This window comes from Lichenostomus cassidix, chromosome 4 (genome assembly GCF_008360975.1).
Source record: "Lichenostomus cassidix isolate B80296 chromosome 4, HeHo_3.0, whole genome shotgun sequence".
Taxonomy (NCBI): Eukaryota; Metazoa; Chordata; class Aves; order Passeriformes; family Meliphagidae; genus Lichenostomus; species Lichenostomus cassidix.
In genome coordinates, this window is record NC_139484.1 from 12,965,032 (window position 1) to 12,981,936 (window position 16,905).

General features: G+C 47.5%; 2 protein-coding genes and 1 long non-coding RNA gene across 3 annotated transcripts in view; 2 read left to right on the forward strand and 1 right to left on the reverse strand.

Annotated features, from left to right (window-relative positions):
• The window catches only part of LOC146437906 (uncharacterized), a 48,957-nt gene that overhangs the window by 18,012 nt on the left and 14,040 nt on the right, over positions 1-16,905 (reverse strand). The window lies entirely within an intron of this gene.
• LOC146437909 (alcohol dehydrogenase 1-like) lies at positions 1,780-6,127 on the forward strand. Its single transcript, XM_085057959.1, has 9 exons — positions 1,780-2,035; positions 2,940-3,041; positions 3,501-3,642; positions 3,761-3,848; positions 3,988-4,207; positions 4,336-4,596; positions 4,901-5,036; positions 5,355-5,493; positions 5,897-6,127. Exons 1-9 carry the CDS (start codon positions 2,018-2,020, stop codon positions 5,919-5,921), a joined length of 1,131 nt encoding a protein of 376 aa, XP_084914085.1. The 5' UTR covers positions 1,780-2,017; the 3' UTR covers positions 5,922-6,127.
• Positions 11,533-15,784, forward strand: LOC146437910 (alcohol dehydrogenase 1-like). The gene is made up of 9 exons (XM_085057958.1): positions 11,533-11,796; positions 12,715-12,816; positions 13,019-13,160; positions 13,456-13,543; positions 13,670-13,889; positions 14,018-14,278; positions 14,569-14,704; positions 15,020-15,158; positions 15,571-15,784. The coding sequence occupies exons 1-9, from the start codon at positions 11,779-11,781 to the stop codon at positions 15,593-15,595; spliced, it is 1,131 nt and encodes a 376-aa protein (XP_084914084.1). The 5' UTR covers positions 11,533-11,778; the 3' UTR covers positions 15,596-15,784.

Here is a 16,905-nt window from a genome sequence, read left to right on the forward strand (position 1 = left end):
GATGCCTGCCTTTATCTTTTAAATAAAAATTATCAAAGCACTGAAACTGCTGCAGGCAGGGGAAAAGATAACATTTGTACTTAGCCCTCAGAAGTGCATCTCAGAGTCCATTCCACTGAGATTTCTCTCAAATAGTCTCCCATTTTTCCACCTGTTTCACAGAGACAGGAAACAAACAGAATATAAGGAGGGAGAGAGAAAACTGACAACCAAGATGAAGACAAACACCTTGAGGTCTGTGCCTGTCTGTACTAATATCTGACCTCACAGATCACCTATTAAAACTTGTAAAACACGTTATCATATAGACCAAGTATAGAGGACATACAGGAGAATGTAGATACACATGATCTCCCATTATAGTGTTAACCATTAAATCCATGCCTGCTGACATGCAAGTTTGATCTAATTTTCTCTCTATTTCCTGAATATGAAGAAAAACAACAAGCTCCTGTCTTCAATGTATACCAAAAGCTGCACAGCAGCAGGATCTCAGTATCAACTCCCTGATGTAATCACATACATTTCAAAGGTTTTGCAGAGCAGCCAGCTCCCCATGCCACTTCACAGCTGCAAGCAGGGCAGACAGCAATTCTCAAACCTATGTTGTCTTCACACCAATGGTGGCTTTGCATGTTTGATGGATGAGAGCATCACATGGATGTTTTAAGGAAATACAATAGTACACATTTGAAAGACCTTTCCACAACCATTGTCTAGGTTATACACTCAGCAGCAGACACTAGATGTGTCTCAGGAGCCATGAAATACCAGTTCATGTAGCATTGTTCGCATTTATGTCCTTATGTGAGAGAAGAAATCATAAACTATATGTATGGAATGCTACCTAGGAAGCAGGTGAATGATTTCATACTCTATTACAGGACTTTCAGCATTTGTTGGTTTAAACTTCAAACACGACCAGCCATATGGGATATCAGCCACATGGCATTTGTCCTCTGGAATTGCTTTCCAGCTCTTGTGCAATGCAGAAAATGGAATGGGAATCAAAGCCAACTAATCTACGTCCAAGGAGTTCAGTGTAAAGTGGGTTTGTCTGAACAACCTAAAGAGTATTTTTGGTTTTGGCTAAGCACTTAAATCAGTCCACTGTCAGAGTGAAGTGAGGATTGCAAGGCCCAGGAAAATACATGAAAATATCAGAGAACCACCATATCTCTGCTCCACCAAAACTGCTGGGTGAACTGATAGGATAACTGGCATGAAAGAGAGTAGGTTTAGTTTATCTACTCGTATGTGCTTTAGTTTATCTACTCTGAATGTGCTGAGGTAGTGGGACAGGCTGAGGAGAAGTTGCAGATGCCACATCCCTGGAAGTGCTCAAGGCCACTTGGATAGGGCTATGACCAATTTCATCTAGTGAGAGGTGTCCCTGCTCACGTCAGGGGTTAGAACTACATGATCTACAGAGTAATGTCCACCTGATTAATGAATGTTGCATTTTTTTCAGATCACCTCTAATCTCTTTTGCACCCCAGTGTCAACAGATACAGCCTTCTTTTTTTTGTTCATTTTTTTTTTCCTTTAATGTTTAGTCATTTGCAAATACTGTGGTGAGAATGACCACCAGGTCAAATGATCCAGCTTGGCAAAAATGAGGCTCCGACCAAGACCCAGCAGTACCGCAAATCTCCTCCCTTCACACCTGCCGGGAGTGGGAGCGGGTGGGGGAGAATCTTTTTGATTTCTCTGTGCCTTTCAGACAGAGAGGGCGGAGAATGGTCCAAGGGCAGGGAACGGTGCAAGGGCAGGGTCACTGATAAAAGCTTTCCCGGAGGATTTCTGCCCCCATTCACCTCCCTGCCGCTAGCCAGCTCCTCCCTCAGCACTCACTCCCTGAGCTCCTCAGCACCCGACACAGATTAACCAGCGCTCTCCAGCGACAGTGCCACGCCGGGACTGCTCCAGCTCCACGCCTGGGCCATTGCACAACACTGGCCGGCGGCAGCTTCCCTCCAGCCTGCGACAGCCACGGACTCAGCTCTGCCTGGACCACATGGCCACTGCGGGGAAAGTAAGGACATCGCATTTCCCATCTTCCTTTCCCAGGTGCCCTGCGAGGCTCAGCCTGCACACGGCTCTGCATGCCCTATTTCCTCTCGCCCTATTGCCCCACCTCTCCCAAAGCCCTGTGAATCACACCAGCTTCTGCTCTCGGACAGCTGCATGTGTCCATAGCTGCATGTGTCCATTCCTGCATTAGGTAGTGCTTTTCTCCTCTGTCCTGCCCAGCAGCTCAGGAAAGAAAATACAGCCTTGTGCTGATCTGAAAAACACCCTCGTGCTCAGTGCCACTCTGTGCTCCTGCTTTGGCAGCAAACACAGCTCTTCAGAGGTTCCCTCTTTAGCCACTGCCCTCCTGCACTCAGCCTTGTCCATGGCAATACCCTTCTCAAGCTGCAAACTCCATTTGGCTGATGCCAAATAGCTTTGTGTCGATCTGGGAAGGCTTTGAGCAATGTCATAAAAAGTTGTGAATTTGGTAGGGAAGAAATGATCCAGTTGCCAATCAGATGGTGACAATTCCATAAGTCCTCTCCCTCACCTTCAGCCCAGTATCTTACAAGGCTGACAGCAAAGCTCCTAATTGACATTTCCACAAGGTAGCATACACAGTTCCAATGAGAGCACAATCTGGGCATTAACATATGGAAACATTATGAAAAATCACCCAAAGCCATTAAAACCCAATCATTTTCTAAGCTTCTACCTGATCGTCTTTGGGGAACAAACCACAAATGGGGTTTCCTCAGACCTCAAACTAGGCCAGTGTTTCTTGAACATCACTTGGTTTCAGGTGCAGCTGAGGACCACCAAGGTTGAACACCTTGGGCTCAGGTGATTGCAGGATGATTTCCCCCAACCGTGTGCTAAAGGCAAATGTTGCCATGCAGTGTAATCCTCTCGGTTGCTTCCAGGTTATCCGGTGCAGAGCTGCTGTTGCCTGGGCTCCTGGCAAACCACTCTCTGTTGAGGAGGTGGAAGTTGCACCTCCAAAGGCAGGGGAAGTCCGGATCAAGGTAAAAATACATTTCAATCATATTTTTCTCCCTTGTGGACATTGCTTTTCCTGTGGCTGTACCTTGGCTTGAACTCAGGGATCTGTGTCCTCTGTGAGGCTTTAATTGTCCAGAGCTGCCTCAGTTCAAATGCACCATCTGCCAGGGGCTCCCTTTCAGACTAGTCCTTGCCTAAGCTGTTGCACAGAAATTCCTATGCAACCCCTAGGCAAGCCCTTGCTCTCCAGGACAAAATCCTGGTGCCCCCTCTGTGGCCTCCTTCTCAGTTCCACCTCCAGCTCAGTGCAGAGGAAAGCCACAGGGAGCATTCAGCATGAGCAGAAGGGGGAAGCCCAGCCTGGGTTCAGTGTGCTGCCGTGGAGTGTCAGCACTGACTGAGGGGCATCATAACATATCTGTGAAACTGACTTCCACAAACTGAGTATGACAGCAGTCAGGACATCCACTATTTTCTAACAGATTGTGGCCACAGGCATCTGTAGAACAGATGATCACCTTCGGCAAGGCGTCTTTCCCAATGCGGAATTCCCAGTTATCCCTGGACACGAAGGAGCTGGAATTGTGGAAAGCGTTGGAGAAGGAGTGACCTCTATGAAACCAGGTAACCAACACACACACACACACACACACACACACACACACACAGGATTCCCAGGATTTAGCTCTCACACAGACAGCACCCTTAGGGCCACCTAACACAGGATGTTGTTTTCTTGCAGGAGACAAAGTTATTCCCCTTTGCATCCCTCAGTGTGGGGAATGCAGCTACTGCCTGAATCCTGAATCCAACTACTGCCAGAAGTGCCAGTGAGTCTGTTTTGCCTTCCCTTACAACTATGTAGGGCTGACTTCATGACATGACTGACAGCCTTATCAGTGCATTATTCAATGAAATACAAGTGCTTTGTAGTTCAAAGTATCTTGCTTTGTTTGCACCTCCCCACAGTATGTCTGAACCACAAAACCTGCTGCCAGACAAGACCAGCCGCTTCACTTGCAAAGGGAAGCAGATCCACCACTTCATGTGGATCAGCACCTTTTCAGAATACACTGTGGTCCCAGAGTACTCTGTTGCCAAGATAGATGCTGCAGCACCTCTGGACAAAGTCTGCTTGTTTGGCTGTGCATTTTCCACGGGCTATGGATCTGCCATCAACATAGCCAAGGTTGGTATTCAGGCCTGTTTAGCACCCCACGGCCACCATTGCATCCTCAGCAACCCTGTGCAAAAGAAACCTCCCCCTCTTGCTCCTCCTCCTCCCTCTGGAGACTCACAGGGCCCCATGCTGTGCAGGTCAAACCAGGCTCCACCTGTGCCATCTTTGGCCTCGGAGGAGTTGGCCTCTCTGTTGTCATCGGCTGCAAGGCAGCGGGAGCTTCCCGCATCATTGGCGTGGACATCAACAAGGACAAGTTTGCCAAGGCCAAGGAGCTGGGAGCCACTGACTGCATCAACCCTAAAGACTTCAACAAGCCCATCCAGGAGGTGCTCACTGAGATGACAGGCCAGGGCGTGGACTACTCCTTTGAGGTCATTGGGAAAGCAGAGACCATGGTAGGTGACACTTCAGCACCTGTCCTCCCTCCTCGGTCACTCACTGGCTCCTGTCAGGGCAAAATTCATCACAGAGGGAAGTTCCTTGTATGCTGCCTCCACTGCTGGATGCAGAAAGGCAGTCTGGTGGCTTGGGGATAAAGTAGAGTACAAGTCTTAAAAGAGGCCCCAAGATCTCCACTTCTGCTCTACAAGGGGGAATGTGTTTTCAGATTACCAGGATGGGGCAGGAGATTGCACAGAAAGAACATTTTCCTGACCAACTCATCAGGGCTTTGTCTAATTCACCTGCCTGTCCCATCAGATTGCTGCCTTGGCTTCCTGCAATATGAGCACTGGCGTCTTTGTGATGGTTGGGGAACTAGATGCTGGTTTAAAGATTTCCATCGATCCCATGCTTCTGCTGACGGGGCGTACATGGAAGGGGACTGTGTTGGGAGGTATGAAAATTAAGAATGCAGTTTAAATATATAAGATTTCACTTTCATGGTAGTTGAAAAGGCATAGGAAAGATGGTTTTCAAGTAAAAGGCAATTGAAGAGAAGCACTGCATTCCCACCATATTTTGAACATCAGCATGAGACATGCATATAATCCTCCTGTTTCCCACAGAAACCCACTCACCCCAAAGAGCAGAAAATATCTCACAAGAGACTGGCACCAGTACTGCTCACTCAGTCCTGACCCTCACAGTAACAACACCTTTCCAAAACAGCATTTCTCCTATTATTCACACAGCTGCCTTCTTGTGTTTCTAGGCTTTAGGACAAGAGAATCAATGCCCAAATTAGTGTCCAGCTATTTGGAGAAGAAATTCAATCCAGAGCCGCTCATCACACACACTCTGCCATTCGCTAAAGTGAACGAGGGACTTGAGTTGTTACGTGCAGGAAAAAGGTGAGACCCTGACCAGCAGGAGTGAGGGACAGCAAACCTAAACCCCTTCTCCTAAAATGCCAACAGAGCATGCAACACTGGCTTCCCAAAGAGCACCTGAGCCTTTAGAGGAAGCAGGGCCCAGAGCTGAGTGTTGGGAAGATCTGCCATAGCCCAGAGGGAAGAGCCACCTTCAGCACAGGGAACCCTCCTGCTCATGGTTCAGCTCAGCACAGATCCTGTGGCCTTATCCCCCAAGGGGTTCCCCTCAGCAGGGATGTGAAGGCTGCCCCAATGCTGCACATCTCATGCAGCTCAGCTGGGAAGAGGCTGGATGACAAAGAAGGGAGCACACACCTGCCTGCCCCACTGCCTGCTCCTTCACTGCAGCACCTACAAACCCTCCTTCCCTTCTACTTTTCAGTATCCGCACCGTCCTGCTCTTCTGAAGGACACAGCCATGGGAAGCTGAGCAGAGGGACCAGTGCAGCAGATGCTCTCCTGGCCCAGGCCATTCTCAACCAGCACCTCATCTTCTGGGGCACAAGGAACTTGCCTACACTGATGTCACTGCTGGTCCTCCTATGCCTGGACAAGACCCAGAAGAATATCTCCCCTGACAAAATGCTTGTACTAATAAAGGCTTTCTGTCAAACTTGTCCCATACACTGCACTCAATCAACAGAGACTCCAGAGCCTTGGGACAACTGGTTGATGGATCAGGAGGACAGGAAGTGATTTCCTTGATCCTGGCAGTAAAAAGGAATTATACTGGTAGGAATAGGCAGATCCATCAGGTCAATGTATAGCTCCAAGGCTGGTGGAAGCAAAAAAATACTGGTTTTTTTGACTGTGGGATGAGCTATTCAACACCTGGTCAACTGACACCTGACAGGATGAGTCTTTCGCAGAGGGGAAAAAGAGTTCTTGCACAGGAGCTAGCAGGGCTCACTGATGGAGCTTTAAACTAGTCTGGAAAGGGGAAAGGGAAAATACCAGGCTGGCCAGTGATGAACAGTGGGATTGTGTGCCAAAACTAGAGGAAAGGAGCACTAATAGCATCCCTCCATCTGCTTCACAAGGTCTTACCTACAAAGCACCACACGTAGAAATGTTTCTGTACCAATGAAAGCAGCTTGAGGAACAAAAGATGATGACCTGGAAGCTTTCACTTTGTCCCAGATACTTGATATTGTTGGCATAAGTGAAACCGGGTGGGACAAGTCTTGTGATGAGAATGCCCTGTTAAATGCTTACAGGCTGTTCAGGAGGGAAAGGCAAGGCAGAAGAGGCAGGGGGTGGCACTGTATGTAATAGAAGGGTTGGAATGCATGGAGCTCACAGTTGGCAATGGCCCAGTTAGGAGCCTTTGGTTGAGAAGCAAGGGGCACACAAACAATGTGGATGCCATTGTGGGACTCTACTATAGACCTACAGACAGGACAATGGTGCCAGTGACTTATTCTGTAAATAACAAAGGGACGCTTCCAAGTCAACTGCTGTTGTCCTTATGGGGAACTTCAACTTGCCAGAAATTAACTGGGAGCATCACACAGATGGCACAACCTGGGTCAGAAAACTCCTAAAAAACATGGATGGCAACTTTATGGAACAGGTCCTATGGGAGCCAACTCAGAAAGATGCCCTCCTTCCTTGATCTGCTGCTTGTCAACAGAGAGGATGTCACAAGTACAGTGGTTGGTGGCCATCCTGGCCACAGCGACCGCAAAGCAATCGAGTTTAAAATCTCCTCTGACAGGAGGAAAAATGCCAGCAAAACTTCAACTCTGGACATGAGGAGTGCAGACTTCAGGCTGATCAGGGAATTAGTGAGTAAAGTCCCCTGGGAAAATGTTTTTGCAGATGCTGGGGTCCATCCATGCCGGTCAAGTTTTAAACATCACCTCCTAAGGGCACCAGAGCAGGCAATTCCCAATTGTTGCAAGTGAAACAGATGAGGCAGAAGGCTGGCTTTGAACAGGGATGTTCTCTTGGAAATAAGATGGAAAAGAAACATTTACATCCATTGCAAGCAAGGTCAGATGACATGGGAAGAATACAGAGATTCTGTTTGCCACGCTAGGGAGAAATTTAGTGTGGCCAAACCTCAATGGAGATAAAGCTGGCCAGAAATGTGAGGGGCAATAAAAACTTCTTTCAAAATCTAATAATGGCAATAGGCATAGTGAAAATAACATTGGCCTATAACAGGATGAGGATGGTCACCTCACAAACAGGGACATGGACAGGAAGGAGGTGTTTAAGGAATTCTCTGCCCCTGTCTTCAACACAGATGAGAGACCAAGGGGGTCTCAGTGCCCTGAGCTGGAGCACCATGACTCAGAGAATGATCATCTCCCAGCTGACTCTGAACTTGTGCAGGATCTGCTGCTCCAGCTGGATCCATACTAATTTATGGGACCTGAGGGCATTCATCTGAGAATCTTCAAGGAGCTAGCTGATGTCATTGCAAAGCCTCCCTTGATGATTTCCAAGCAGTCTTGGGAATCAGAAGAGGTTCCAGCTGACTGGAAGCAGGTCAAGGTCATCAGGATTTTCAAGAAGGGCAAGAAGGAAGACCTTGGAAAATACAGACCTCTCAGTCTCACTTCAGTGCCCAGTAAAAACATGGAAAAGGTTATTCTGGGAAGTATTAAAAAGCACCTGGAGAACAATGCAGTCATCAGTCACAGCCAGCATGCATTTATGAGGGAGAAGTCCTGCCTATCGAACTTGACTTCCTTCCTAGTTGATCTAGGCAAGCCAGTAGATGCAATCTCCTTGCACTTCACTGGAGCTTTTGATTCTATTATCCCAATGCAAAACTTGTTACTCAAAAGTCTTTTCATTTAAGCAGGAGGATTTCCTTATTGCTTTCTATTATTTTCTTCATATATTTTCCTTCTTCGATTCATATTTGTCCTCTTTAATCCTTTAGATCCACCTGACCTCAGACTCATGGCTTTTCTCCTAATCTGGTTTTGAAGTTGGAACAACCTCAGACAATCTTACAGAACCTCAGAGTATCGGGAAGGGACATTACATGTGCATTTATGTCCCACCACATATGAATGTGGGTGCTAGAGGTACTATACCTAGGCTGTCAGAAATCATAAAGTAACATTCCTCCTTACATTGCAGTGTGAAATTCTACAGGAGCTACTGTGATCACAGCTGCTCTGGCAACAAAATTCATACAGTGCACAAAAAAAGAAGAAAAGCAAGGCTATGATCCATATGGGTCCCTCCAATTAGAGATATTCCATCATTCTGTGATAGCATGGACATAAAAATCAGCAATTGCCCCAAGAGCCCTATTCTCTATTTAAACCTTTTTTTCCCCCTCAGCCATTCTCCTTCTCTAAGTAGGGTGAATAGAATCAAGTCTTCATGTTAATAGACCTTTATCAATATTTTTGTTATATCTCTGCTATATAAAATATGTCAGGGCAGATCTCACTTTCCTTACCTCATTTGCCACATCCCCCTTTCATTTTGTACAAGGTACACAATATATCCTGTTCTAATGGAAGTTCAAGCAACAAGGCATCTTATAGAATGGTGAATTATCAATCCTGCTAACAAATGCAAAGCCACACCTGCTACTATAAGGGCTAGTTTGTTCTTCACAGTGGAATGCCAAAATCTTCTCTGAAACAGGTGCCCAGTTACACTGTGGACAAAATTCATGCTGAGTCATTAATAAAAACATCGATGCCTGTCTTTATCTTTTAAATAAAAATTATCAAAGCACTGAAACTGCTGCAGGCAGGGGAAAAGATAACATTTGTACTTAGCCCTCAGAAGTGCATCTCAGAGTCCATTCCACTGAGATTTCTCTCAAATAGTCTCCCATTTTTCCACCTCTTTCATATAGACTGGAAACTAACAGAATATAAGGAGGGAGATAGAACACTGACAACCAAGATGAAGACAAACACCTTGAGGTCTGTGCCTGTCTGTACAAACATCTGACCTCACAGATCAACTATTGAAACTTGTAAAACACATTATCATATAGACCAAGTATAGAGGACATACTGGAGAATGTAGATACACATGATCAGCCGTTATAGTGTTAATCATTAAATCCATGCCTGCTGACATGCAAGTTTGATCTAATTTTCTCTCTATTCCCGGGATAAGAAGAAAAACAACAACCTCCTGTCTTAAATGTACACCAAAAGCTGCACAGCAGCAGGATCTCAGTATCAACTCCCTACTGTATGTATGCTGTAATCACATACATGTCAAAGGTTTTGCAGAGCAGCCAGCTCCCCATGCCACTTCACAGCTGCAAGCAGGGCAGACAGCAATTCTCAAACCTATGTTGTCTTCACACCAATGGTGGCTTTGCATGTTTGATGGATGAGAGCATCACATGGATGTTTTAAGGAAATACAATAGTACACATTTGAAAGACCTTTCCACAACCATTGTCTAGGTTATATACTCAGCAGCAGACACTAGACGTGTCTCAGGAGCCATGAAATACCAGTTCATGAAGCATTGTTTGCTTTTATGTCCTTATGTGAGAGAAGAAATCATAAGCTGTATGTATGGAATGCTACCTAGGAAGCAGGTGAATGATTTCATGCTCTATTACAGGACTTTTAACATTTGTTGGTTTAAACTTCAAACACTACCAGCCATATGGGATATCAGCCACATGGCATTTGTCCTCTGGAACTGCTTTCCAGCTCTTGTGCAATGCAGAAAATGGAATGGGAATCAAAGCTAACTAATCTATGTCCAAGGAGTTCGGTGTAAAGTGGGTCTGTCTGAACAGCCTAAGGAGAATTTTTGGTTTTGGCTAAGCAATTAAATCAGTCCACTTTCAGTGTAAAGTGAGAACTGCAAGGCCCAGGAAAATACATGAAAATATCAGAGAACCACCATATCTCTGCTCCACCAAAACTGCTGGGTGAACTGATAGGATAACTGGCATGAAATAGAGTAGGTTTAGTTTATGTATTCGGAAGAAATCCATTACTGTGAGTTTGCTGAGGCACTGGAACAGGCTGAGGAGAAGCTGCAGATGCCACATCCTTGGAAGTGCTCAAGGCCACTTGGATAGGGCTATGACCAATTTCATCTAGTGAGAGGTGTCCCTGCCCATGTCAGGGGTTGGAACCAGGTGATCTTAAAAGTCCCTTCCAACCCAAGCTTTTCTGTGATTCCATGAAGGACATGTGAATCAACTGAAGAGCTGAGTGTGCTAAGCGTGAGTCTACAGAGTAATGCCCTCCTGATTCATGAATGCTGCATTTTTTTTCTGATCACCTCAAAGCTTCTTTGCATTCAAATGTCAACAGATACCTTTTGATTGAATTCAAAATATTCATATATGCATAATCTTGTTCAACAGCTAAAGAGTTAAGTTCTTCTCATTAGAGCATTCTAAATGGTTCCTAATAAAAGACAGGGGGGTTCTGTCTTGAGGGGGATTATTCTAGGATATTATCCCATTCCTAGGTTTACAAAAGTGTCCTTTTGGCCCCACAGAAGGAGGATTCCTTTCTTACTGAGGAGGTTAGAACAAACTTAGAGAGCTCATCTCAGCCTGGTCCTCCAGGTCCTCCCTGCAATACATCACCTTGTCCAATACCTGGGCAGAAAACAGCTCTGGGAGAACCTGAAAAGCCCACGGGGAGTCAACCCATTCACAAACTCAGTTACATGGGAGTGAAGCAAATGAGTCCTTGGAAAAAAAATCCCTTCCTGACACATTCTGCCCTTAGTGCTCAGGAGAAAATAGCTGCAATATCACAGACAGTAAAGCTTCAACCCAGAGGAATGTGTGGGTCCATCCACCACACCATGTTTTCACTGCCTTTATTTTTTTTTTTAATGATTAGTCATTTTCAAATAAATATTTTGGTGAGAATGACCACCAGGTCAAATGATCCAACTTGACAAAAATGGGGCTCGGAGGAAGACCCAGCAGTGCCGCAAATCTCCTCCCTTCACACCTGCCGAAAGCAACTGGAAGATATAAACCGATCTTTCTGAGTTCGCTGTGCGTTTCAGACAGGAAGGGCAGAGACTAGCCCAAGGGCAGGGTCACTGATAAAAGCTTTCCCGGAGGATTTCTGCCCCCATCCACCTCCCTGCCGCTAGCCAGCTCCTCCCTCAGCACTCACTCCCTGAGCTCCTCAGCACCCGACACACATTAACCAGCGCTCTCCAGCGACAGTGCCACGCCGGGACTGCTCCAGCTCCACGCCTGGGCCATTGCACAACACTGGCCGGCGGCAGCTTCCCTCCAGCCTGCGACAGCCACGGACACAGCTCTGCCTGGACCACATGGCCACTGCGGGGAAAGTAAGGACATCGCATTTCCCATCTTCCTTTCCCAGCTGCCCTGCGAGGCTCAGCCTGCACACGGCTCTGCATGCCCTCTTCCCTCTCGCCTTACTGCCCCACCTCTCCCAAAGCTCTGTGAATCACACCAGCTTCTGCTCTCGGACAGCTGCATGTGTCCATAGCTGCATGCGTCCATTCCTGCATTGGGTAGTGCTTTCCTCCTCTGTCCTGCCCAGCAGCTCAGGAAAGAAAATACAGCCTTGTGCTGCTCTGAAAAACACCCTCGTGCTCAGTGCCACTCTGTGCTCCTGCTTTGGCAGCAAACGCAGCTCTTCAGAGGTTCCCTCTTCAGCCACTCCCCTCCTGCACTCAGCCTTGTCCATGGCAATACCCTTCTCAAGCTGCAAACTCCATTTGGCTGATGCCAAACAGCTTGGTGTTTATCAGGGAAGGCTTTGAGCAATGTCACACACAAATCATCCCTTATGGCAAGGGAAGAAATTATCCAACTGCCAGCCAAACTGGGACTGTTTCATAACCTCTTTTTAGTTACCTTCAGCACACAGAAACTAAAAGTTCTGTCCTGCTTGCCTTAAGATGCAGAAGCACTCACGTTGCTGTCACATCTGCCCTGTACATCAGACACACCAGTCACTTCATTTTACATTTCACATTCCACACAAAGCATTTACTGAACGCTGTTTGGCTTCGCATACAGCTGAGTACTCCCATGTTTCTGCTCTCCCACCACATCCCACCCACCCAGCAAGTCCCCCTGGAAGCAGCACAGGACAGCTGTGTAGCTCTAGAAATGTGTGCTGCAGTGTGCACAGACACCTGTTGTGCAGCTCTGGCTTTGGTGATTGCAGAACTGTCCCTGGCCTTTTGTCAGAGGTGAACATTCCCATGGAGTGTAATCCTCTCGGTTGCTTCCAGGTTATCCGGTGCAGAGCTGCTGTTGCCTGGGCTCCTGGCAAACCACTCTCCATTGAGGAGGTGGAAGTTGCACCTCCAAAGGCAGGGGAAGTCCGGATCAAGGTAAAAACACCTTTCAGTCGTATTTTCTCCCTTGTGGCAATTGCTCTTCTTGTGGCTGTAGCTTGGATATGACTCAGGGATCTGTGTCCACCCATGGGCCATAACCATCCAGAGAAGATCTGGGGAAAATCCTTCCATGAACCGAGATAAGCAAGCTGGACTATTTCTAAAAGTCACCATCTACTCTTTCTTCTCCAAACAGATTGTAGCCACAGGCATCTGTCACTCAGATGAACATGTTTTGAAAGGTGCCTTGCCTAATGTGAAATTCCCAGTTATCCCTGGCCACGAAGGAGCTGGGATTGTAGAAAGCATTGGAGAAGGAGTGACCTCTGTGAAACCAGGTAAGCAACACACACCCAGGATTCAGACCTCAAAGCTCTGCCAGGAGCTCAGAAACTTCCCTCTGGTCCTGAGTCAGTGGTTTAAAACCTGACTGCACACTCATTGCACTAGACTCTCACATCCACGTTCCCACTCTGTTCCTTGTGTACACAAGTGGGGCTTAGAGCATTTCATCCTGACGGGCAAAGCAGAGGATTCATCGTAGGTTGCTGCCATCAGAAAGCTCAGGAGAGGTGATCCATCAGGCAGGGCCTGCTGAGCGAAAGGCAACTAACAGAGATCTGCTTTGTGCAGGAGACAAAGTTATTCCCCTTTGCATGCCTCAGTGTGGGGAATGCAGCTACTGCCTGAATCCTGAAGCCAACATCTGCCAGAAATCCCAGTGAGTCTGTTTTGCCTTCCCCTACACCTACACGAGGCTGACCTTATAACAAGCCTGACACCTACAATGCACATAAAAAATGCTCTATATTTCAAAGCACCTTGCTTTGTTTGCACCTCCCCACAGTATGTGTGAACCACGAAACCTGCTGCCAGACAAGACCAGCCGCTTCACTTGCAAAGGGAAGCTGATCCACCACTTCGTGTGGATCAGCACCTTTGCAGAATACACTGTGGTCCCAGAGTATGCCACTGCCAAGATAGATGCTGCAGCACCTCTAGACAAAGTCTGCTTGTTTGGCTGTGGGTTTTCCACAGGCTATGGGGCTGCCATCAATACAGCCAAGGTTGGTATTCAGGCCTGTTTAGCACCCCACGGCCACCATTGCATCCTCAGCAACCCTGTGCAAAAGAAACCTGCCCCTCTTGCTCCTCCTCCTCCCTCTGGAGACTCACAGGGCCCCATGCTGTGCAGGTCAAACCAGGCTCCACCTGTGCCATCTTCGGCCTCGGAGGAGTTGGCCTCTCTGTTGTCATCGGCTGCAAGGCGGCTGGAGCTTCCCGCATCATTGCTGTGGACATCAACAAGGACAAGTTTGCCAAGGCCAAGGAGCTGGGAGCCACTGACTGCATCAACCCTAAAGACTTCAACAAGCCCATCCAGGAGGTGCTCACTGAGATGACTGGCCAGGGCGTGGACTACTCCTTTGAGGTCATTGGGAAAGCAGAGACCATGGTAGGTGACACTTCAGCACCTGTCCTCCCTCCTCGGTCACTCACAGGCTCCCGTCAGGGCAAAATTCACCCCAGTGGCAAGTTCCTTGCCTGCTGCCTGCACTGCTGGGCACATCTTTGTGAGAAAAAACAGAGTATGAGTTTGAAAAGCGGCCTCAAGATCTCTACTTCTCCTCCACAAGGGGGAATGTGTGTTCAGATTACCAGGATGGGGCAGGAGATTGCACAGAAAGAACATTTTCCTGACCAACTCATCAGGGCTTTGTCTAATTCACCTGCCTCTCCCATCAGATTGCTGCCTTGGCTTCCTGCAATATGAACACTGGTGTCTGTGTGGTGCTTGGGGTACTGGATACTGGTTCAGGGATTTCCATCGATCCCATGCTTCTGCTGACGGGGCGTACATGGAAGGGATCTATTTTGGGAGGTATGAAACTTTAGAAAACAGTTTAAATATTTCAACTTTTCCTTTCATGGTAGTTGACAAATCATGGCAAAGAGGGTTTTCAAGTAAAAGACAATTAAGGAGGAGCACTGCATTTCCATTATATCACACCTCAGCATTAGACATGCAAATAATCCTGTACCTGTTTCCACAGTAATGCACTCACCCCAAAGAGCAGAAAATATCTCACAAGAGACTGGCACCAGTACTGCTCACTCAGTCCTGACCCTCACAGTAACAACACCTTTCCAAAACAGCATTTCTCCCATTATTCATGCACCTGACTTCCGTTTCTAGGCTTTAAGGCAAGAACATCGATCCCCAAATTAGTGTCCAGCTATTTGGAGAAGAAATTCAATCCAGAGCCGCTGATCACACACACTCTGCCATTCGCTAAAGTGAACGAGGGATTTGAGTTGTTACGTGCGGGAAAAAGGTGAGACCCTGACCAGCAGGAGTGAGGGACAGCAAACCTAAACCCCTTCTCCTAAAATGCCAACAGAGCATGCAACACTGGCTTCCCAAAGAGCACCTGAGCCTTTAGAGGAAGCAGGGCCCAGAGCTGAGTGTTGGGAAGATCTGCCATAGCCCAGAGGGAAGAGCCACCTTCAGCACAGGGAACCCTCCTGCTCATGGTTCAGCTCAGCACAGATCCTGTGGCCTTATCCCCCGAGGGGTTCCCCTCAGCAGGGATTTGAAGGCTGCCCCAATGCTGCACATCTCATGCAGCTCAGCTGGGAAGAGGCTGGATGACAAAGAAGATGGCAGTCCCCAGGCACACCTGCCTGCCCCACTGCCTGCTCCTTCACTGCAGCACCTACAAACCCTCCTTCCCTTCTACTTTTCAGTATCCGCACCGTCCTGCTCTTCTGAAGGACACAGCCATGGGAAGCTGAGCAGAGGGACCAGTGCAGCAGATGATCTCCTGGCCCAGGCCATTCTCAACCAGCACCTCATCTTCTGGGGCACAAGGAACTTGCCTACACTGATGTCACTGCTGACCCAGAAGGATATCTCCCCTGACAAAATGCTTGTACTAATAAAGATTTTCAGTCAAACTTTTCCCATACACTGCACTCAATCAACAGAGACTCCAGGGCATTGGGACAACTGGTTGATGGATCAAGAGGACAGGAAGTGATTTGCTTGATCCTGTCAGAAACAAGGAATTATACTGGTAGGAATAGGCAGATCCATCAGGTCAATGTATGGCTCCGAGGCTGGTGGAAGCAAAAAAATACTGGGTTTTTTGGCTGTGGGATGATCTATTCAACATCTGGTCAACTGACACCTGACAGGATGAGCCTTTCGCAGAGGGGAAAAAGAGTTCTAGCACAGGAGCTAGCAGGGCTCACTGATGGAGCTTTAAACTAGTCTGGAAAGGGGAAAGGGAAAATACCAGGCTGGCCAGTGATGAACAGTGGGATTGTGTGCCAAAACTAGAGGAAAGGAGCACTAATGGCATCCCTCCATCTGCTTCACAAGGTCTTACCTACAAAGCACCACACGTAGAAATGTTTCTATACCAATGAAAGCAGCTTGAAGAACAAAAGATGATGACCTGGAAGCTTTCACCCTGTCCCAGAGACTTGATATCGTGGGCATAAGGGAAACTTGGTGGGACAAGTCCTGTGATGAGAATGCCCTGTTAAATGCTTACAAGCTCTTCAGGAGGGAAAGGTAGGGCAGAAGAGGCAGGGGGTGGCACTGTATGTAATAGAAGGGTTGGAATGCATGGAGCTCACAGTTGGCAATGGCCCAGTTAGGAGCCTTTGGTTGAGAAGCAAGGGGCACACAAACAATGTGGATGCCATTGTGGGACTCTACTATAGACCTACAGACAGGACAATGGTGCCAGTGACTTATTCTATAAATAACAAAGGGACGCTTCCAAATCAACTGCTGTTGTTCTTACGAGGAACTTCAACTTGCCAGAAATTAACTGGGAGCATCACACAGATGGCACAACCTGGGTCAGAAACTCCTAAAAAATATGGATGGCAACTTTATGGAACAGGTCCTATGGGAGCCAACTCAGAAAGATGCCCTCCTTCCTTGATCTGCTGCTTGTCAACAGAGAGGATGTCACAAGCACAGTGGTTGGTGGCCATCCTGGCCACAGCGACCGCAAAGCGATCGAGTTTAAAATCTCCTCTGACAGGAGGAAAAATGCCAGCAAAACT